At 38.1% G+C, this 23390-nt stretch overlaps 1 protein-coding gene across 2 annotated transcripts in view; it reads left to right on the forward strand.

The window, feature by feature from the left end:
• The window catches only part of LOC127437294 (leucine-rich repeat-containing protein 4C-like), a 125322-nt gene extending 112233 nt beyond the window's left edge, over positions 1-13089 (forward strand). For both annotated transcript variants that reach the window (XM_051692140.1, XM_051692141.1), the window contains exon 3: positions 7185-13089. In XM_051692140.1, the coding sequence (XP_051548100.1) occupies positions 7239-9179 (1941 nt within the window). In that variant the 5' untranslated portion in view covers positions 7185-7238 and the 3' untranslated portion in view covers positions 9180-13089. The remainder of the gene's footprint in view (positions 1-7184) is intronic.
• Positions 13090-23390: the final 10301 nt, after the last annotated feature.

The following is a 23390-nucleotide window of genomic DNA, read 5'->3' on the forward strand; positions in this document are numbered from 1 at the left end:
TTACCCTACAATCTGATTGATTGATGGGAATGTTGCTCCAGCCCCAACAAATATTTTGATCTAGCATCATGTTCTGCTTAGGCACATCACTTTATACCACAGTTATTACGATACATTACAAAAATAATTTGGTTACTAACCAGAACACAGGTGTAAAATGAATTATTCTCCATTGAAAACAATGATTGAATCATTCATCATTTGGACATTGGTCTGCTTTATTGCTATTGAATAAATATGCTTTCGTAGATTCTTATAAAATCCATTCAGATTCATTTGTACCAAATACAGCACTGAACATCATCTGGCAAGAGAATGACGTTAGAGAAAGAGAGAGAGATTTAATGGCGTCTCCACCATTTCACTGCACCCTGTTCTCTCCTTAATTTCTGTGCTGTAAAACATGCAGCTGACCTGATTCTTTCCTGCATCTTTTTAGAGTCGGTCCAAAGACCCATTCAAAGAGAATCACTATATCATATCTTCCATTCCTCCCTTCTCTTTCTATCTTTCTCTCTCTCTTTTTTACCTCGTAAGTCGTATAGGAATTGCTTTCAGGCCAAAAAAGTGAAAGAAAGCCTCTGTGCCTTTCCATGTTGTCATAATAGGTAGAAGGGAGCGTGAATTCAGCATAAATGTTTTTCTTTTTATCCTTATATGACAACGGAATTATTTTTTAACTTGTATAGTAATGGCAACAAAAAATATAGTTTAAATTGTAAAAAAAAGACCCTCTGACCCTCGCTGTTTTCAATCTGACTGTCTAATAACTTCATGTAGCGACACATACTGTATGTGAACTTTTACTTGCTTTAGCTTCCAAAATTAGTATAAATCTAATTAATGATACTGCGAGTGACACAATGACTTAAATGGCCAGCAACTTCTTTGTTTGTAAACTTCAATGCCAAATTTTACTCACATTTGGCTGTCTTTAATGCTTTACTCACTCTCATGTCATCCCAAATTTGAAAGCTTTCAAGCTGCATAAAAGTAATATATATGACTCGAGTGGTTTAATCCATGTCTTCTAAAGACATATGATCAGTTTTGGCTTTTTCACTATACAGTATACCTTGACATCTGGTCCAATTGGAACACAGTGCAGGCCTCAAAACGGTGAATCTTTGACATTGCACGCTGCTGACGGGTAGCCTACTCAATCCCGGTATCACTGTACATCAATGAGATGTTGCATTTCCGTTGCATCAACCTTTTGACAATACATTTTAAAATTATGGCATCATGACGTTTGGTCACATGAGATGCGATGGGAATAATCGAGGTTTGACATTATCGATGTATTCACAATGTTTGATTTAAACGCTTTATAGTGAATAACATTTAATTATTTGACTGTTATATGGCAAATAAACCATGTGAAGGCTTTTTTGAAATGTCTCCTTTTGTGGTCCGTGGAAGAAAGATAGTATACGGTATAGAGCGACATTAGGGTGAGTAAATTATTACAAAGTTTTCATTCTTAGGTGTACATTTCCTTTAAAATTTATTTTAAAAATCATTAGTTTTGTTTGTTTTATTCACTTGTTTAAATAATGCCTGAATGATTTCACTCTGGCACCCCACCAAACTCCTGTGGTTGTCATTGTGTACAACCAGACACCTTTCTCTTCTTTTCTACTTTTGTAGACTCATCAGGCTGGGTTTTTCTGACAGTGCTCGCCTCATCTTTCTCTGTGGGGGCCTTACCACCACTCTCCCTGCCACCTGCCACCACCACAGGGGTCTGGACTTGCATGGTACAAACAGAAAGGCTGCTTTTGTTTTTGCCATTGCCAAAACCCATTTTCTCACTGCTGTGACTGTCTGACGGTGCCCACATACTTTGCTCCGTATCATTTCCAGATAAAAGCATACAGTTATGGATGCAGTAATAATTTATCCCCCTTTTCCTTTTCTTTTTCCTCTGGTACTTGAAAGAGCTGATGTTCCACAATGCCCTATAAATGAAACACTGTTGCTTTTTTTTTTTACTGATTTGGCATGACTCATCCTTTTCATCCCTCTTTTTTCTTTTTTTTTTTTTGGTGGGGCAAAGGCAAAGATTCTCTTTGCCGCAGAGCTCACAGGATTACCAAGTGTCCTTGGGAGGTGCGTGCTTTACTCATTGGTCCACTGTCTTTTTAAGAGCCTTGTTACTAAGAATGCAAATTAGCTAATTTGTATTTAGGCTTATGGACCATTATCAGGGTAGATGTCATATTTAAAGGTATAGTTCACCCCAAAATGAAATTTCCGTTGTCATTTACTCACCCTCATGTTGTTCCAAACTTGCATGACTTTCTTTCCTCTGTGGAATATAAAAGATGTAAGGTTCAGCCTTAGTCACCATTCAATTTCATTGCTATCATCTTTATTCTATACAATGGATGGTGACTGAAACTAACAAACTGCCTAATATTTAATTTTTGTGTTCCACCATGGAAAAAAAGTCATATGGCTTGAAACAACATGAGGATGAGTGAATGATGATAGATTTATCCCTTTAATCTATGTAATTTTGCTTCTCAATTAAATATATCTTGTTTAAAGGATGTTTAGATAGGCTACAAGGAAAAATACAGAGTAAGAAAATTATTTTTTGTGCAGTATTCTTCCGCAGTCTTGTTGCCGTGAACTGTCGTATGTACCATATTGTAACATTTGATGGCTATACTGCAACTACCACAGGTAACCTGGTGATTCTACAGTCCGTCACCTGTTCAACTGGCCATAGAACTTCCAATCCTGCTTGCTTTTATATGAATGTAAAGGTTCCAACAGGAAGGAAGCGGGAAGTGGGTTGGCAGTCCAGGTAAATCAGCTTTTATTCAAGCATTCAGCTTCACAGACAAAGTATAGGCTTTTCAGCTTCATAAACAAAGAGCAGTCTTTTCAGCTTCACGCAACACTAAACAGGCTTTCATATACAGACGTGGCTTTTCAACTTCACGCAACTCTCTCTCCCTCACTGGCGTTCTCGGCGGCCTTTTCAAGCCCATCTCCGTCGTCACTGTAACGAGAAACAGGTGTTACGCATCATTAATCACCAGGTGATGGTCCTTACCGCTTCCTCTCTCCCCAATGACATACACACGACTACGTCCCGCTCCACAATGAAGCAATTCCCAGTCTTGTAAACCAGTGGCTAGACTATCATGCTGTATTGATGCTATCCAGCGTACCTATGAATTTTGCTCTAGCAGCCCGTGGCATAAGCTGAGGCCGGCAGATAAATGAAACCTAGCTGAGGGTCTCTCTCTCCCTCTGGCTGTGGTTGGAAAAAATAAATAAATACATATATATATATATATATATATATATATATATATATATATATATTCCTCTTCCCTTCTCCTTTCTTTTCCCTTCTTCCTCTTCCCTTTTTCTTTTCCTCTTCACTTCTCCTTCCTCTTTCCCTTTCCTTCCTCCTCCTATTCCCTTTCACTCCTCTTTCATTATCCTTCCTTCACCTCTTCACTTCTCCCTCCTCTTCATATTTTCGTAGTCTTCCTTTAGCCTTTCTTTTCCTCTTCACTTCTCCTTCCTCTTTCCGTTTCCTTCATCCTCCTCTTCCCCTTCCCTTCTTCTTCCTCCTCTTTTCCTTTTTCTTTCTTCCTCTTCTTTCCTTTTCCTATTCCCCTTCCTTCTCTTTCCTTCCCCATCCTCCTCCTCTTCACTTCTCCCTCCTCTAAATTTCTTCCTCCTTTTCCTATTTTCTTCCTTTTCTTTGTTCCATTTCCTTCCTATTCTCCCCCCCCATTCTTCTTACTCATCCTATTCCCGTCTCCTTTTTCCTCCTCTTCCCTTCTTGCTCAGCCTTCTCTTCACTTTTCCTTCCTCCTCTTCCTTTTTCTTCCTCTTCTTCTTTCATTCTCCATCCTCCTCCTTCCTTTACCTTCCTCTGTGCTTTCTCTTCCCCCTACTCTTCCCTTCTTCTTCCTTATGCTCTTTACATATCCTTAATCATCCTCTTCCCCTCTCTTTCCTGTTTCCCTTTCCTTCCACTTTATCTTTATTTTTCCTCATCTTATTGTCCCATTTCCTTCCTCTTCCTTTTTCCTCACTCTCCTCTTTCCTTCTCCCTACTCCTCCTATTCTCTTCTCCTTCCTCCTCGACTTCCCTTCTTGTTCATCCTTCTCTTCAGTTCTCCTTCCTCTTCACTTCTGCTTCCTTCTCCTCTTCCTTTTTCCTTCATTCTCCTCTACATCTTCCATTCTTCCTCATCCTCTTCTTCCATTTTCCTTCCTCCTCTTCTTTCCTTCTCTTTCTGTCTTTTGTTCTTCATCCTTCTCTTCTGCCCTTTTTTTCCTCTGCCCTTTCCTTCTCCCTCATTGTCCCTTCTTCTTCCTAATCCTCTTCACTTTTCCTTCATCATCCTTTTCCCTTCTCTTTCATTTTTCCTTTTCTGTCCACTTTCTTTATTTTTTTCCACCTCTTCCCTTTTTCTTCATCTTCCCCTCTTCCTATTTTCTTCCTCAGTATTTTTCATTTTCTTTCCTCTTCCTTTTTACTTCCTGCTCTTCCCTTTTCCTTCCTCCTCCTCTTCACTTCCCTTCCCTTCTCCTTGTTACGCATACTGCCTTTTAAGGCTTCCAACGTTTGATCCTCTTCTTTACCTCTTTTATTTTATCTTGCTAAAGCATTTATCCCCGCTTCATCATCTCTGACAGGGACAGAAGTTTAAATATGTATTCATTTCATAATCTTTTTTATTTGTATTTTTTTAAATAATTTTTCATCTAATTCCCTTCTCACACTAAATCCAATTTTGCCAGCGTCATTGCTTGAGAGGCGGTGCGAGTGTTTTTTGTTTTTTTGCTCTCTTTCTGCGTTGTCTTGAAGTTACTTTATATTGCACTGTGCAATTTTATTAGTATAAAATCAAATCAGGGAAGATAAACTAGACCTCAGACTTTAAGTTAATTAAAGCAATTAAAGATTATATCTTTTCTCATAATTGATCATTTACACACAAGATGTAAATTAGAACATCTACACATTAAATTGAATTAAGTTATACTGTGCATATCTTCTATCTACTGCAGGTCTTTCTCCAAAAGATCTGCTTCAAAACATTTAGCGATAAAGCAGTTCCAATAAAACTGAGTATATACTTGATATGTAATCCTCACCAGCAGTCTTGAAGACTCGGGGCAGTGATTCAAGTACTTTTGCAATGAAAGAATTTATTGTTATGGCAGTCACTATTAGGTTAAGACCAGCACTCTGCAGAGAGGAGGAGTAGAGAAAAGAGAGTGAGAAACAGTTTTACAACAGTGCAGCACTTTAGCTAGACACATTTTTTTTTATTTATTTATTTTTTTTATATAGCCACAAGGAGGTAGACACAAGTAAAGGGATACAATAAGAACAGATCTTGTTTGAGATGACTGGTCCTACGTACGTACTGTGAACAGGGGAAATATACAAATTATTAGTAGTAGACAACAGGAAAGTACAGTGAATGGTGCATATTAACACACAGGCTTTTTGTGTTGCTTACTGCATACTGTGCAGTGTATTGTATACTGACTACTGATTTTATTTTATTTTTTCTTTAAAGCTGAAGAGTGTATCTCTCCTAAATAAGACATGGAAAATTATGCATGAGCAACATACTTTTGGCTCTTTTTTTTTTTTTTTTTCTATCCACTTCCATTGTATTGAGAATTTGGTCTACTATATTAATTAAAACATTTCCTTTTGGGTTCCACGTAAGAAAGAAAGTCACATGGGCTTGGAATGACATGAGGGTGAGTAAATGATGACAGAATTAAAGATTTTGGGTGAGCTATACCTTTAAACACAACTCCAACTACTAAGTGTCTGTCCAAACACTTCCTTACATTAACAGTCCAGTCACACCGGTGCCTCTCAGTATCTCTGAGAGCTGAACGCTTCTGATATGTAAGGACTGAAAGATCGCTAGGTGGGAAGTCTTACATTTATTTATACCTCCTCTGCTAGAATAAATAAAGTGACACAGACAGACATGGCAGTTCATATCTCCCTGGCTGAGGAGAGGGGAAACAGAGAAAGCAGACCCAATATCGTGGCACAGCATTATGTGACTTGGACTGAGAGTGCAGTCGTTGCATAAGACACAAACACACAGATACCACACACACACTCAGAGAAATGAAATGGATATGAAACACTCTGCCAAGGTCGCCTACAGTGCACGTGTGTGAGAAATGTGTCTGTGATTCAGTTTCGTTGGGCTATAGGAACTAATATGTGGCTAGACAAGAGAGAAAATGGATTGTTCTGAATGTATAGCCTACAATATAGTGACTGGGGGACTGTGGTGTAATGAAATTTATTGAATTAAATGTCTGTGCATGTACCTAAAGGAATAATTCACCTAACAATAAAAACTATGTTATCATTTACTCACCAAACTTGTTCGAAACCTGAATGAAAATATTCTGTGAAACATGAAAGATGTTATGAAGAATGTTAGGCACTGACAGTAACAGTCGCCATTCACTGTCATTGCACCTTTTTGTTTTTACAGACAATGAAAGTGAATGGTTACTGAGGCTTTCAGTCCTGCCTGACATCCTTATTGTGTTCCAAACCTTTAAAATGTTCCCACAATAATAGCAAAACCTCAAATCACCTCCTTTGTTGGGACCGTTACTGGGAAGGAAAATTATTTAATGAACAATTTAATGAACTAAACATCAAAAAAGATTAATTTAAGGGTTAGGAAATAAAAGTTTCTATTTTTAAAGCTTTAGGATTGTAATCATTATAGCCATGATCATTACAATAATATTTTATTGTTTTTAGCAAATCTTTGATCATGTCTTATATAGATATAAACATCTATTTGGAATGTTTTAGTTCTCCATTAGCATGTCAACTAGTATGGTTAACAAAACGTGATACTTCAATCCAAACATTGATGATGTACAGAGAAATAAAGATTGAGTGGGTTTACTGGCATGACAGATTATGCTAAATAAGCCGACGATGTATGTGGTAATGTAAACCCATTAAAAGCTGTTCCTTTATTGGAGAAAGGTCATAAGGTCACTCTTTATCTGAGTAAGGTCATTTAATATCTATTTCAGCCTTTATTTGTAGGTGTCAGAGTTCACTTCAATAATAACCTTGGCAAATATAGATCTCAATTAATCCAAACTTTACACTGTTCTTTCACTTTTTTTCACAGTTTGGCCTAATTAAACACTTCCCAAAGAGTGGAGAACCTGTCAGCAAATTATGAATGATAAACAAGATGACCTCCTCCCGGATGCAGCAGACGATGAGTGGTCCTAGGTGGAACCGGGCCCTGTCCGACCCATTGTTCGTGCTGTTGCTGGCTCTGCAGCTTTTGGTGGTGGCCGGCCTGGTGCGAGCGCAGACCTGCCCTTCCGTCTGCTCATGTAGCAACCAGTTCAGCAAGGTCATCTGTACGCGCCGTGGTCTTCGAGATGTACCCGATGGTATTTCAACCAACACAAGGTACCTGAACCTTCAGGAGAACCTTATTCAGGTGATCAAGGTAGACAGCTTCAAGCATCTGAGACATCTGGAGATCTTGCAGCTCAGCAAAAACCACATCCGCAACATTGAAATTGGAGCTTTCAATGGCCTGGCCAATCTCAACACTCTGGAGCTGTTCGATAATCGACTTACCACAATCCCCAATGGTGCTTTTGAGTACTTGTCCAAACTTAAGGAGCTTTGGCTGAGGAATAACCCAGTAGAGAGTATACCTTCCTATGCCTTCAACCGTGTCCCATCTCTGCGAAGGCTGGACCTGGGTGAGCTGAAACGGCTCTCGTATATCTCAGAAGGTGCCTTTGAAGGCCTTAGCAATTTGCGGTACCTGAATCTGGGCATGTGCAACCTGAAGGAGATCCCCAACCTCATTCCGCTAGTCCGGTTGGATGAGTTGGAGATGTCTGGAAACCAGCTCTCGATAATTAGGCCAGGGTCTTTCAAGGGCCTCATCCACTTACAGAAGCTCTGGATGATGCATGCTCAGATCCAGACGATTGAGAGAAATGCCTTTGATGACCTTCAGTCCCTTGTGGAGTTAAATCTAGCCCACAACAACCTTACCCTTCTGCCCCATGACCTTTTCACTCCATTGCACCATTTAGAAAGAGTACACTTACACCACAACCCCTGGAATTGCAACTGTGACATCCTCTGGCTCAGTTGGTGGCTCAAGGAGATGGTTCCGGCCAATACCAGTTGCTGTGCTCGATGTTCTTCACCCGCCAGCCACAAGGGGCGCTACATTGGTGAACTGGACCAGAACTATTTCCATTGTTATGCACCGGTGATCGTGGAGCCACCAGCCGATCTCAATGTAACCGAGGGTATGGCTGCAGAACTGAAATGCAGAGCGAATTCTTTGACCTCAGTCAGCTGGATCACCCCCAACGGGTCCATCATGACGCATGGGGCATACAAGGTACGCATTTCCGTCCTCAACGATGGGACGTTAAACTTTACCAACGTCACAATGCAAGACACAGGAACGTACACCTGTATGGTGAGCAACTCTGCAGGCAACACGACAGCCTCAGCCACACTCAATGTGTCCTCAACGGAGAACAGTAGCTTTAGTTACTTTACTACAGTCACGGTTGAGACCACAGAATCGGCACACGATGAGGGCCACCTAACGGTACAGCAGAAGGGGGGTCCCACCCCTGCCTCTGGAATTTGGGAAACCTCTCCACCTTCCTTCACCACCACAACCACAGCACGGACTTCGTTGTCCACCAAGGCCACAGACAAGACCTACACCATTCCTGTCACAGCCCTGAGCGATGGATCCCTCAACACTTTGGATGAGGTGATGAAGACCACCAAGATCATCATTGGATGCTTTGTGGCCATCACTCTGATGGCAGCCGTCATGCTAATCATATTTTATAAAATGCGCAAACAGCATCACCATCAGAATCACCACGCGCCTACGCGAACCAATGAGATCATCAATGTAGATGAGGACTGCGTAGCGGGTGGACCTACCATGGAGGGCCATCTTGCTCTTCCCCCACTTGAGCATGAGCACCTGAATCATTACAATGCCTACAAGACTGCATACAACCATGCCTCCACCATCAATTCTATACATAGCTCCGCCCACGAACCTTTGCTAATTCGGGCCAGCTCAAAAGACAATGTACAAGAAACGCAGATCTAAACTGTTTTCATAATGGGAATAAAACAACGGAAAAAAGACCTCTACAACAAACTGTTAAAAAACAATATGTGACATACTGAATTTGAAGATTGTTGAAACAAAGACACAGTAAACCGATGCAAGACGTATAAGAACGATGTTTGTAAGTTTGAAAAAATTACATTTGGGAGCTAGTGTACGTCGAGAGTTTCAAAAGTGTCTTTACATAACAGAAGTTATTTATTTAAGGGAGAAAAAAAAAAAAACTATTGTGGTTTAATCAAGAAAAATATGTAATCTGCAATTATTTTTCCAGCAATTATTTCTCCATATTTTTTATGTTATTTTAAGGGTTGTTGGTTTACTAATATGCTTTCAAACTCTGTTCTTTATGTGAGGACCCAATTAAGCCATTTGCAGCTGAATCTAAAACTTCCCTTGTTTTATCTGTCTGAGATGAAGGTACGATTTAGGGATGGCCCATGTGATTAAATACATTTTGCATTACATTTTTGTTCCTGCTTAAAAAAAGCTATATTTAAGTTCTCTAACTGTTTGCCACACATTTTCTTCTCATGGTATACAACATTTATGGTCCCTATGGCCTCACCATGGACACAGATTCACATTAATTCTTTCTGGGATCCTCTTAAAGCAGAGATGCCCAAACTAGGGCCCTTGAAGTATATGACAAGAGTAAAAAAAAAAAAAAAAAAAAAAAAAAAAAAATTGCTATTGACGCAGCTTTTCATTGCATTAATTAGCAGATTGCAGAGTAATGTTTTTTTTTTTTTTTGTATAATGAAATTATAAAGGAGGGAAACCAGGGCAACTTTAATATTTTAATATAAAATAGTTTGCAGATCCTGAAATATGGTGTGGGATTGCGGCTATTGCGCACAATTTTAATAATTCCCGCAATTTCCACGTTCATAATGCGGGAAATTCCCACACACTTTTATTCACTTTACAGTGCAGCTGCAAATGAGTAAACCAATAGATACAGATGAACACATCAATAAACTTGTTTTTGTATCAAACTGTAATTCCAGAAGCTGCGCAAATAAATCTGCTCTGTCTCTCACTTTCTCTCTCGTGCAGCTGTCAGCAGTGTCAGAAGTGTAAGTGTCACATAGTTACTGAACTTAAGATGTTACATGTGTATAAACCTTTCTAAACCTGTTAATTCAACATACAAATTGTGTTATACCACGTCTCCGTAAGCAAGCGACGTGATAAAACTACGTATTTCCTGTTTATAATCAACAAAGCTGTTAACACTGCAAGCACGTGGGCCTTTCATTTCTTGGCGTTCCCTCATTATTCATAATGCAGCACATTTGCAAGAAAGGCAGAAATAGCAAAAATGCTTTGTGTAATGTACCAGCTGCATGATGAAGAGAGACACTTAAACACCTGTTACATCTCTCATCTCCATCTCTAGTTCCATCCAGGGTCAGAAATTAACGGAGGCTCTGTGCAAAAAAATCCCCCTGCAATCTGATATAGTTCAAAATTAATATATCATCACGTTCTTCATTTGAATTTTCGCTGAACATTATTTGTTTTGTGCCGTCCATTGTGCAGATATTGCTGAGTCAGTGGAGCATGCTCGCACCATAAACGCGCACAGACGTGCACTCCGCTTCTCACACTCTGCATCAGTTCGGTGTCATGCTTGCGCGCTAAAATTATCATATGCTACAATGTAGTTAATAATAATATGAACAAAAATAATATCTGGATGTTAAATAGCCTTGATGTTAAATAAAACATTATTAATGATACAATAATTATTTTACAGAACATTAACCACTTTATATCTCTTACTAATATTCATTGTTTTATTAAATTGGCTTGAAGGAGTTGCTAAGTTTTTTTTATAAGCTCCTCATTCCAAATCTGGAGAAATGCTGCCATCTACATCTACTGTGTCTGTGCATTTGATTTGTAGGCTGTTAATTTAATATCCAAAATATTTTTAAATATGTGAATGAGAAAAAATAAAATAAAATCAGTAACAATGCACGTTATGCAATATTCCAGGCCCTGAGTTTGTTATAATGCAATGTTCTCATTTGGCCCACGGCCCTCAGTCAAGATTGATTTTTGGCCCTTCATAGGAAAAAGTTTGGGCACCTCTGTCTTAAAGGGATAGTTCACCCAAAAATGAAAATTAAGTCATCAATACTTTATCAACAATATTTTGTTCCAAACCCGTATGAATTTTGTTATTCTGTGAAAAGCAAAAGAGAGATGATAGGCAGAATTTTAGATGCAATGAAAGTGAATGGTGACTAAGGGTGAATCTTCTTTTGTGGTCCACGGAAGAAAGTAAGTCATACTGGTTTGGAACAACATGAAAGTGGGTAAATGATGACAGAATTTATATTTTTGGTGAACTAGCCCTTTTAAGTGTGGCAAAGCCAGAGCCAATTAGATCTACAGCTTCCACAGATCTTTATAGATTATGGGAACAATGATATTTTTCCCCTCCCTACTTTTTTTTTCATAAATTCTTCCAAGTTCTCTTTTCCCTCATTCTGTGCTGTCAATCTCTCTAGGCAGTTATGCTATTCTTTTTAAACTTTTAAAAACCCTCTCAGTCACAAGTCACATTCAATCACTTGGTACTGACAGAAAATGATGCATTCATCTACTGCTTGCATATGCGGTAGTCAAGAAGCCTTTGACTGAAGGGAGAATGACTTGAAGTTGTGAATTAATTTATGAAATCAAAATGGCCTGAGACGGTCACTATAGAAACCAATCACCTTGGACAGAGAGGGAGAAGGCAACAGACACCAGCTTGACACTTTAAATGTATTCAGAATCAAATGGGCGAGCGAGGCTGGGCAAAAGAGCCAGAGTGGATTCATTTAAAGCGATCGAGAGGGCTATAGGTAATTTGAATTAAACCAATAAACCTGTGACATTTTTCCTGATTCGTAGCATTTCAGCCAGCCATTCATAATTCATGCAAAGTGCACACATGCCTCACATGAAGACATTTTCTCTTGTAGTTCTGCTTCAAGATCTTACAATTGTGAAACAGATGTGCATGGATACCAAGTGGCATCTGCTGAACTTTGTTTCATACTTTTTTTATCACACAACAGATGCACTCTGATTCTCAAGATCTAATGCAATTATGCTCGCAGGCTTTGCTATTTCAAATCCATTTAAATAAAAAGTTCTAGAGTGTACCTCCAGCCCCACTAAAAGCAAAGGCCTTCAGGTTCATTTTGAAAATGAGACATCAAAGCATGAAAAAAGACTGTTCTTCATCCGAATATGCTGCTCTTTTGAATCTTGATTCATATCCTTTTCTTTCTGATTAAAATTTTGTGTAATCACTGAAATTGATGTTAGTCCAAACATAAATGAATTACAGCTAAACCTTGTGGTCAGTGGAGTTTAGCACAAGAGTAAACCAGTTCATTGAGTTGAGTGTCCTTTTCGGTTGCGATTAATGAGTTTAAGAAGTCTTTGTCCTTTCAATATGAAAATGCTTTTTAGTTTTATCACTGGTTCTGTTTTTTATTATTTCTTGAGTTCTTGTGTTTTGTTTTGTTTTTTCTCATCATGGAAACACGTCTGTGTTTTTGATTTAGGAGGGAACGAGATACTTTGCTCTCGTTTTCCATGTAAGTTCTTTCTTTTCGTCTCTGAGAGGGAATGCTGTTCTTGTGGTAGATTTCTATAAAAATACATTTTGAAAATAAAGAAAAAATCAAAACAAAAACTTTTTACATTTTAATTTTACATGTGCCAACCTGTTCTAAAACATTTAAAAGAGAGAAAGAGAGAGAGAGAGAGAGAGAGTCATGCTGTAAAAGACTGGATTGATTTTCATGTAAACATAATTTCATAACCTTTCAAAAAAAGATGGAGATTAATTATAGAAATCAGAGTTTGTAGTTCATACACAAGGTTACAAATAAACTATCATTGTCTTTTCTCTTGTGTCCTTGCTCTTCTTTTAAAATCAGAATGGTGGAAAATATCAAGTCATTCCCACTATTTTGAGGTTCAAATATTTATATATTATTTTTATTTTATTTTTATTTATTTAATCCTCGCTTAAGGAGATCTATACCTCAGGGAACATCTACTGTATAATGAAACATTTGTGATTTATATTTTGCTTGCAAAAAATATCAATAATAAAATAAAAATAAAAATCACACCCCTAATGTATATATATATATATATATATATATATATATATATATATATATATATTCTGCATTTCGTGGCACCCTTCGGCATATTGCAGCACTGTTTTGCAGCCCTCTTCAGCCAGTCACGGCCCGTTCGGCATAATGTGGCGGCCCATTTCAGCTTATCGCCACCCATTTGTCCTGTTTCGTGGCCGGCCCACCGGGAAAAGTCCGGTTCTCCCTATGGCCAGTCCGCCCCTGCACCAAGATCAAAGCCACAACAGCCCCCAATGGCTCTCCGGAGCTAGAGAAGGTGGAGGACCCTGGGTCTTCTGATGTGGAACAAACAGGAGCTTCTAGCGAAGTGAGTTCTGTGCAGGTGAATTTTTTTTTATAAAACACATAATAACCCCTTGCATACAGAAAACATTTATTACTTGTGTCATTGTAATTATTCCACATCACTGGCTATGTTTGGCATAGACCTTATTCACGCTAGCGCCATCCTTGATTTTTAACGGGAATGACAATGAGGTTATGAGGGAAAGACTTATGCCGAGTTTACACTATACGATTTTAGGCCCGATTTTCACTCGCTAACAGTTCTGTGGAGATCGCCGACAAAAGCCCGAAATCATAGGCAAATCAGAGCTCAGTCCTGTGAGCGACGAACGCAATGAATGAATTATCAAAGACACGATCTGAGAGAATTGCCGACGTGTTGCCGTTGTCAGCGAGATATCTAGAATGTTAAATATCTGGACCTGTCTGATATTCCAAATCGTGCAATGTGAAATGTGTTTTGACTGAATACAACTGCAGCGTTGACCTAAAGCCATTGAGAGAGCAAGAAATGGGGCACGGGAAGTTTCAGTGGGAGGAGTCCTGATGTACCTGCAACAGAACATCAACTAGCATGGCTGCTGTATCAAGAAAGTCTCACTGGACCGAAGAAATGGAGGAAAAATTGGTGGAACATTGGCAGGACCACCAGTGCCTATTTGATGTTTCCTCTGAACTGTACCACAACTGGGTGGAGAAAGAGAAGAGTTGAAGAGAAATTGCCAATTTTCTTGGACAGTCAGGTAAGCAAATAGGTAGATTTTTCAGTAGGAGGTACTTTTTCATATTGTAACCAATAAAATATATGATGCTTTTAGGCGATTAAAAACATACACATCATATTCTGAAATGCATAACATATGATCATGCATTTGTTTTCTTATCTCGTATCACTTCTCGTGTGTACTCTGTTGTGAAACGTAATTTGGAGTCCAGGCAGAGTTGTCGGAGATTCGTCAATAGTGAAATATTTTGTAATGTGTTCACCCCTGTCGCCGATTCCTTGTGTCCTTTGAAAACTCTACGACTTCCATGACAAGACAGACAGTTATGTAATATGAACGATACAACAATCCGACATCTTTGAAAGTCGTGTAGCGTGTAGGAGGCATTACCATCTCTTCAAAGGCACGAACAGTATAAAGCTGTATAAAGCTCCTAGATCACATCTGATTTTCCACAGCTTATGTTGTCTGGAGTTCTTTGTATACTGAATGTTCTTGGAGAGATATTTTATCAATGTTTTTTTTCCACGGAACGATCCAAAAACACTTAAAACTGCAGTAAAGCTCACTGAAGAGACTGTATGTCTATCCCTCACAGCCTCATTGTCATTCTTATTAAAAATCAAAGATGGCGCTAGCATGAATAAGGTATATTGGATACTAACATACAATCCTTATTATTTCTGCAGTATATAGTATGTATACTATACTGTATGTGCAGAGTATGAAAATTTTATGAACTGTGTCCCACAAATACAATACCCTCAACTTTACCCTCCATTTCCAGGTTGGTGAATGAATCGGTTACCGGAAGTAATTACAGCCACAAATTTTTAACATGGCTGAGTTCAGAATGGCATACTACCATACTATTCTTACAATTTCTTCCATACGTCCGTAATAGTGCAAGTATTTTGGTAGTATGTTGCTTTTCAGAAAACAGTCTTCGACTCATTATCTGATCAGACTGCCAAAGGTTTTATACACAGTATATACAGCTTTGGAAAAAATTAAGAGACCACTGCAAAATGATCAGTTTCTCTGGATTTACTATTTATAGGTACAGTTGAAGTTAGAAGTTTACATACACTTAATTAAAACTGAAGTCATTAAATTCATTTTTTTAAGCACTCCACAGATTTCATATTAGCAAACTATAGTTTTGGCAAGTCGTTTAGGACATCTACTTTATGCATGACATGAGTAATATTTCCAACAATTGTTTACAGACAGATTGTTTCATTCTTAATTGACTATCACAATCCCAGTGAGTCAGAAGTTTACATAAACTAAGTTAACTGTGCCTTTAAGCAGCTTGGAAAATTCCATTAAATGATGTCAAGCTTTTAGGCAATTAGCCAATTAGCTTCTGATAGGCTAGTTGGCTAATTGGAGTCAACTGGAGGTGTATCTGTGGATATATTTTAAGGCCTACCTTCAAACTCAGTGCCTCTTTGCTTGACATCATGGGAAAATCAAAATAAATCAGCTAAGACTTTGCTTATAAGACAAAATTGTAGATCTCCACAAGTCTGGTTCATCCTTGGGTGCAGTTTTCAAACGCCTGAAGATACCATGTTCATCTAGTATGTAAGCATAAACACCATGGGACCATGCAGCCATCATACCGCTCAGGAAGGAGACACATTCTGTCTCCTAGAGATGAATGTAGTTTGGTGCAAATGAATCCCAGAACAACAGCAAAGGACCTTGTAAAGATTCTGGAGGAAACAGGTAGACATGTATCTATTTCCACAGTAAAACAAGTCCTATATTGACATAACCTGAAAGGCTGCTCAGCAAGGAAGAAGCCACTGCTCCAAAACTGCCATATAAAAGCCAGACTACAGTTTGCAAGTGCACATGGGGACAAAGATCTTACTTTTTGGAGAAATGTCCTCTGGTCTGATGAAACAAAAATTTTACTATTTGGCCATAATGACCATCGTTATGTTTGGAGGAAAAGGTGAGACTTGCAAGCCGAAGAACACCATCCCAACCGTGAAGCACAGGGATGGCAGCATCATGTTGTGGGGGTGCTTTACCAGGAGGGACTGGTGCACTTCACAAAATAGATGGCATCATGAGGAAAGAAAGTTATGTGGATATATTGAAGCAACTTTTCAAGACATCAGCCAGGAAGTTAAAGCTCGGTCAAAACTGGGTCTTCCACATGGACAATGACCCCAAGCATACCTCCAAAGTTGTGGCAAAATGCTTAAGGACAACAAAGTCAAGGTATTGGAGCGGCCATCACAAAGCCCTGACTCAATCCGATAGAACATTTGTGGGCAGGACTGAAAAAGTGTGTGCGAGCAAGGAGGCCTACAAACCTGACTCAGTTACACCAGTTCTGTCTGGAGGAATGGGCACAAAACGTTTGACCCAAGTTAGACAATTTAAAGGCAATGCTCCCAAATACTAACAAAGTGTTTATAAACTTCTGACAAACTGGGAATGTAATGAAAGAAAGAAATAAAAGCTGAAATAAATAATTCTCTCTACTAGTATTCTGACATTTCACATTCTTAAAATAAAGTAGTGATTCTAACTGACCTAAGACAGGGAATGTTTTCTACGAATAAATATCAGGAATTGTGAAAAACTGAGTTTAAAGGTGTATGTAAACTTCTGACTTCAACTGTGTGTGTGTGTGTGTGTGTGTGTGTGTGTGTGTCTGTCTATATATATATATATATATATATATATATATATATATATATATATATATATATATATACACACATTACTGTGCAAAAGCATTTGTCTTAAGATGGCTATTTATATCTTCAGCTTTAGTGTGTCAATAGGAAATATAAATGTTAGACTCTCAAACATTGCTTTTGCAATTAGAAATGATTAGAATAGAAGAACAGGGAGCCCTGCAACAGATGTCATGGCCGCCACAAAATCCTCCACTGAACATCGTGTCAGTCTGGGATTACATGAAGAGACAGAAGCAACTGAGACAGCCTAAATAGATGAAGAACTGTGGCGAATTCTCCAAGAAGCTTGGAACATCCTATCTGCCAGCAACCAAGAAAAATTTTGTCCAGGTGTACCTAGGAAAATGAGTGCTGTATTAAAGGCAAAGGTGGTCACACTAAATATTGATTTAGCTTTTTTATGTTTACTGGACTTTGTATGACATTAAGTGATAAATGAAAACTATTTATGTCATTACTTTTGAAGACATCCTCACTATGCAACATTTTTTACAAGTGCCTAAAACTTTTGCACAGTACTGTATATATCACAAATGCAAAATAGCCATACTTATTTCCAAGATCACATCAGAGTACAACTAACATGGAATATGATGAGGCCATGTGACAACAATGTAGCATACTATGGTTTGAAACATTTGCACAACTACAGTGTGTACTGTGTAGTAAGTAGTAAGCTTGTATTCCATTCCGAACATTATATTCATTCATTATATTTACATTCAAGAAATGTAAAAATGTAACTTAAATGTAATCTAAATGGTTGTAATTCATTTTTTGATTTGTTTGACCAACTTCTAAGCTGTTAACAAGGGAGACCATTCATCAGGAGAAGGAAAGGAGGAAGTGAAAACAGAGGCCACCCCTAAATAGAAGACAAAACGTCAGCATAATTTGAGAGCAGCTCATACTCATGTTTTGATCATGTGTTTCATTTAATCCATTATGAACAGATGGCTCTAAATGTTCTTTAATTTAAACATAATATCTGTTTACAGGAAAGACGCAGGGTGTTTTGGCGATACACTGGAACCTGCAATCTGTCGAACAACTGGATAACTGTCCAAATGCTGTATCACTGTACTCATAATTTCTTCACACCAGTCTGTTTATCTGTAGAGAACAAAATCAGGATTTTGATTCAACAATGTGCAGTACATTTTTTTTTTTTTTTTTGAGTATTGAGCTATTCTGTCTTAAAGTCACTTGATTTTCAACTGTGGAGGGGTTCCTTATTTTAGGATTGTGATGTTTTTAGTCTAATGCTCTTTATCTGAGAGCAATTTATATTTAATGTATCTAATTGACAAGATTGTAATTTATGCAGCAAGCATTTAGAATGGACATCATTGTAATGATCCATCATTAAATAACTTTAATAAAGGCTAACTTGTATTGAATTCCTTCCATTCTTCACTCTTGGATTATTAAACTAATGATCCGAATCTTTTTTTTTTTTTTAATAGGCTATAGGTTGGTCCAGCGTGCTGATGGGGTGGTGTGCTTGTTGTTGGTTAACATTAGTAATTTCATGGAATGCAAACATTCTTTGATACATCACGAGTGCACGCAAGAGGAAACGCTCGTGAACGCACACACGCTCTAGACCAGCATGCAGTTGTTCCATGGTGTCTCACTACTTTAGTTTGAATGCTCTCTCTGTCTTTCATGATTTCTGATACGATCCGAAGTTTAACTCAGTTTATACATTTATAGTTTAACACAAGACAGATCGTCGTCATTGCACTTTTCAGCTGAAAGTAGTTTATCCGCGACTAAAATACTCAAGGAAGTAAGATGTTTTTTTTTGTTTCTGTCTGGCTGAAAGTAGATCTGACGGTTTCAAATGTGTGAACAGCTGGTAAAACAATGTTTGTTTGTTTTTTAGTTCTTTAAAGTGATCGTTCTCACATTGAGAAAGGATTTTAGATTTCCGACTTTTATCGGTCAAATAGGATGAATTCAAGTGGGATCAACTGTGTTTTCTTTTTAGTCCGCATCTACAAACAAACACCGGTGTGTCTCTGTCCTTTTCTGCATATCGCAGCCCCCTTCGGCATATCACGGCACCATTTTGTGGCCCTCTTCAGCCAGTTGCGGCCTGTTCAGCATAACACGGCAGCCCGTTTCTGCTTATCGCCGCCTGTTCGGCCCCGTTTCACGGCAGGCCCACCGGGAAAAGTCCCGGTTCTCTCTATGGCCAGTCCGCCCCTGCTCATAAATTCTGAGTCATAACTATCAAAAAACAGTTTATTCAAAAAACCAACAATGTAAGAAACCCGTGATTACACGAGACTTATAATTATCTGCTTTTGACTTCAGAATGTAAACAGTTTTGAGAACAACACTTGCGCACATGTTATAAGCTGGTAATAACGGCAGTAAAGTTTATATGCAAAGTGAAATGGGGAAGAGGGCAAAAAACAATTATGTGTGCCAATCGATATTTGCTTAAGCTGCTAAATAATATTGGATTATGTACATATATTGTAAAACCAGAGGTCAGGTTCATCTCAAGTTTATTTTTATTTATATTTTTAAATATTTTTTTTTACACCACTAAATAACATTGAAATTAGTCACTTCAGCTTTTTCACAGGGGGCTTTCAAACAACAATGGACTTGGTCTTGAGGGCCGATTGTTGGTGGGAGGTGTGTGGCCCAGATCAGGCTTATGAATCATGGGCCACATTTGAAGTTACATTAATTTTATTTATTTATTTATTTATTTTTTAATGGATCCCTTTATTTTATAATTCTTCTTAGAAATAATATTTTAATAAATGTTAGAATAACATTTCAACCGAGTCGACTTCGCTGAATTCTCCGCCAACCCGCCTAGAATCAGCCACCGTACCACCCGCGAACAGAGCGAGGAAACGGCCTCCCATCATCACCCAAGCTTCGAGGAACCGAGTCGGAGTCAAACGACAGACGAACACACATTCTACCCGCGTCCTCACGCGACGCAAGTAAGAGGTTTACGTCTGGGCAGAGATAGATTATTATAGTGTGTTATTCTTGTGTATCAAGTTTATTGTTTGTAAAGTTTATGGACCTCCGAGTCCGCTCTTTGCTACTAATAATACTCAAGGTATTACTGTAACTTACTTTTACCACAAATCAGATTTGCTGTCTTGTCATCCAACCACACTGGGCTGTTTGTGCATTTCCGCCATCATGGGTGAGACTGGCGCAATGAGTTTATCCATTAAAGAACCAACGACCGCGGTGGATGGATTACGAGTCGTTCACCGCGTCTCTGAGTGATAAAACTAACAGTTGCCTTCTATCCCATGATCGCTAAAACCAGCTTTGGTGCGGACACTCTGTTCTCTCTCTCTTGTACTAACCGCACACACACACACACAACTCCTCACAAACATACCCGCACATACATTTGGCGAACAGATAACTTGGCGATTTGTCCCTAAGTTATCGTACCAGCGGAGACGCGTTAAAAGGGCAGACACCATTAACCAGTCTCTCCGCCCACATTTGCGGCCACATTCTGTAGAATACAATGGCCTTTTCTAGACCACTGAAATATTTGTCAAAAGTGCTGTTTATTGCAAAATCCTTAGTGCTTTTCACCTTGATTAAAATGAATGCATCCTATGCAGTACTCCAAATACACCACAATATCCAATATGACAATACTAATCTTAAATTCTAATACAGTATTAGAAATGAGCCTGTCTGAGGTTGGATGTATAAAATATAATTTCCTTGGTGATCAAAGCAGCTGGATGTTGTTCATGTTGCAGTGTGAATAAATTTCACTGGCCTCATTGCATATGTCAGTGATAACAGCATGCTTTCCTGTGCAGTGTTCAGAGACAAACACATGTGAGATGAAACTAGCATGTTTTACTTGTGCCTCACTGTTTTTAATGTATGTAATCTATCTATCTGTCTGTCTGTCTGTCTAATTATCACTTGATTATACTAAATGAACGAAGTCTGTATTTTCAAGCCTTCCTGAATTACAAGTCACGTTCCGCTCTGTTGCCTCTCACTGAGACTGCCAGTGTGCCTTGTTTTGTCAGTTCAACCTTTGTTCCCTTCCCTTGTTGATGTCATAGCTCTGATAAACTTTGTCCTGGCCATTGGTTTAAGACTAATTATAGAGTTGAAGGGCAGTTCACAGAAAATGCTGACCCAAAATGCTACAGAAATATGTTTTCTGGGATACAGCCAACTATGTCTGTTGCAACCATTCTTCATAGATATTGTTTTATTTTGGAGCATGTGGCTAAATCTTACAAAAACATATCTAAAGGTCACATTTCACCTCAATATCAAAAGAACAAAATAAGAAATGATTTGTTGCATAAAAAAGATTCTGTTTCTAGGACATTATAATTTTTATTTTATTTATTTTTATTTTATTTTTTTATTTATTATTTCCATTGCTCTCAGTAGATATTCTAATAACTTTAATACAGTAATGGTTAACTTAATTACCATAAGAAAATATGATAAAACATTTTATTTAATTCAGTTAAAGCCAGTACAACAAATCCTACTATGATGTGTAAATAATTTACAATTAAAAAATGTATGTAATGTACATGATCACTTTTGGTGCAAAAAAGATAAATATTTAAGTACTTTTTAAACTCTAAATCATGCTTCCGGTGAGCAGTGGTACGCGTGTGTGACGTAATCGCATTGGCATTTCAAACACGTGAGAACTGACTCAAATGTGTCACAGCTGGTAGAGCAGTGCTGTTTACAAGTGAGAAGGAGGAACACAGTACAGTATCTTGGTTGGTTTTGGTTTAGATCTGTTATTATCTGTTTCTTTACTCACAATGATGTGTTTGTGTGCTCATCCTGGATGTTTCAACCAAGTGGAGAATGTGAGATTACCTCTATATCCATGGCAACACGAATACGTCACATGAGAGACCGCTTGGACTCCACCCTCTCGTGAAGCATTGGATTAAAGTTTAAAAGTACTTAAATATTGATATTTTTTCACACCAAAAGCTATCATTTCACTTTAAAAGTCATTAATTTAACCGCTGGTGTTGTATCGATGATGTTTATGCTGACTGTCTGTGATTTTTGGAGCTTCAAAAGAATAATCTCCATTCACTTGCATTTTAAGGACCTACTGAGCTAAGAAATTTTTATATTTTTCTTCAAATGTGTTCTGGTGAAGAAAGAAAGTCGTACACACCTGGGATATCATGACAGTGAGTAAATAATGAGATAATTTTCATTTTTTGGTGAACTATCCATTTAATATTGTTATAAATATATTATTCCAAGTTATTAATAGCAATAAATCATTATATGCATTATATTGTGCGCTAAAGTAGGCAAACATATTGAATAGACTACAATACAAATGGAAGAAAACTTGACTTTAAGGAAAAAAAATATGCTTTAGACAATTTATCTTACTTAATCGCTATTCCCCGGGATATTGTTCAACTCAAAGGTTTATTGACTGGGAAAGGTTTGACACATTTGCACATTCAAATCATTGCATTTCATTAACAATGTTATGTTGTGAGCGGCGGGTGTAGAGCAAAGCCTTCTCTGCAAAGACAACAACAGATTCACACAAATCCACGCAATTCACTCGGCAGCAATTAACCGCACGCTTTTGTGTTGATTAAAATTCGTATTGGCCCTTTGTAGTTCCACATGCTTTTGTGTTTCCGACAGCCCAAACACTTCCCATGAGTGTCTGTCTCTCTTGCTCTGTCTGCCCAGTTTGTGAACTTCTGCACTGTTTCCTCTCCCTTTATTTCCCTCTTGTGCCTTGCACACAGCAGTATACTGAATAGATGCATGCATGCATGCAAAAAAAAAAAAAAAAAGAAACCCGGAAAGAAGAAAACAGTTCTCCCTGAACAACTCTCATGGAAAATTTCTTTTTGTGTTTGCTGAGGCAGGTTTTAAAACGCTCCAGTGTGCAAATGGCTGACAGTAGGGCTTGGGAAACCTGTGTCTTTTTCGCAACAGTAGGTCATGATTTTGTGTTTGTATGTGTACGTTTGTGCAGATTAAAGGGGGACACATATGCCTAAGCAAATTGAGATCTCTTTTTTGTTCAGTTTAGTTGTAAGACATCAGTCCACTATTCACACAGTTATTTTTTGGAACCCATTCAACTTAAATATTGTTATAAATTGTAAATAAATACTAATGATGACAATAATAATAATAATAATAATAATAATAATAATAATACATTGTTATTAATATTATTATTGACTTTTAAATACAAGAGTAATATATTTAAATTGTGCAATTTTT

The sequence above is a fragment of the Myxocyprinus asiaticus genome, chromosome 48, assembly GCF_019703515.2.
Source record: "Myxocyprinus asiaticus isolate MX2 ecotype Aquarium Trade chromosome 48, UBuf_Myxa_2, whole genome shotgun sequence".
NCBI lineage: Eukaryota > Metazoa > Chordata > Actinopteri > Cypriniformes > Catostomidae > Myxocyprinus > Myxocyprinus asiaticus.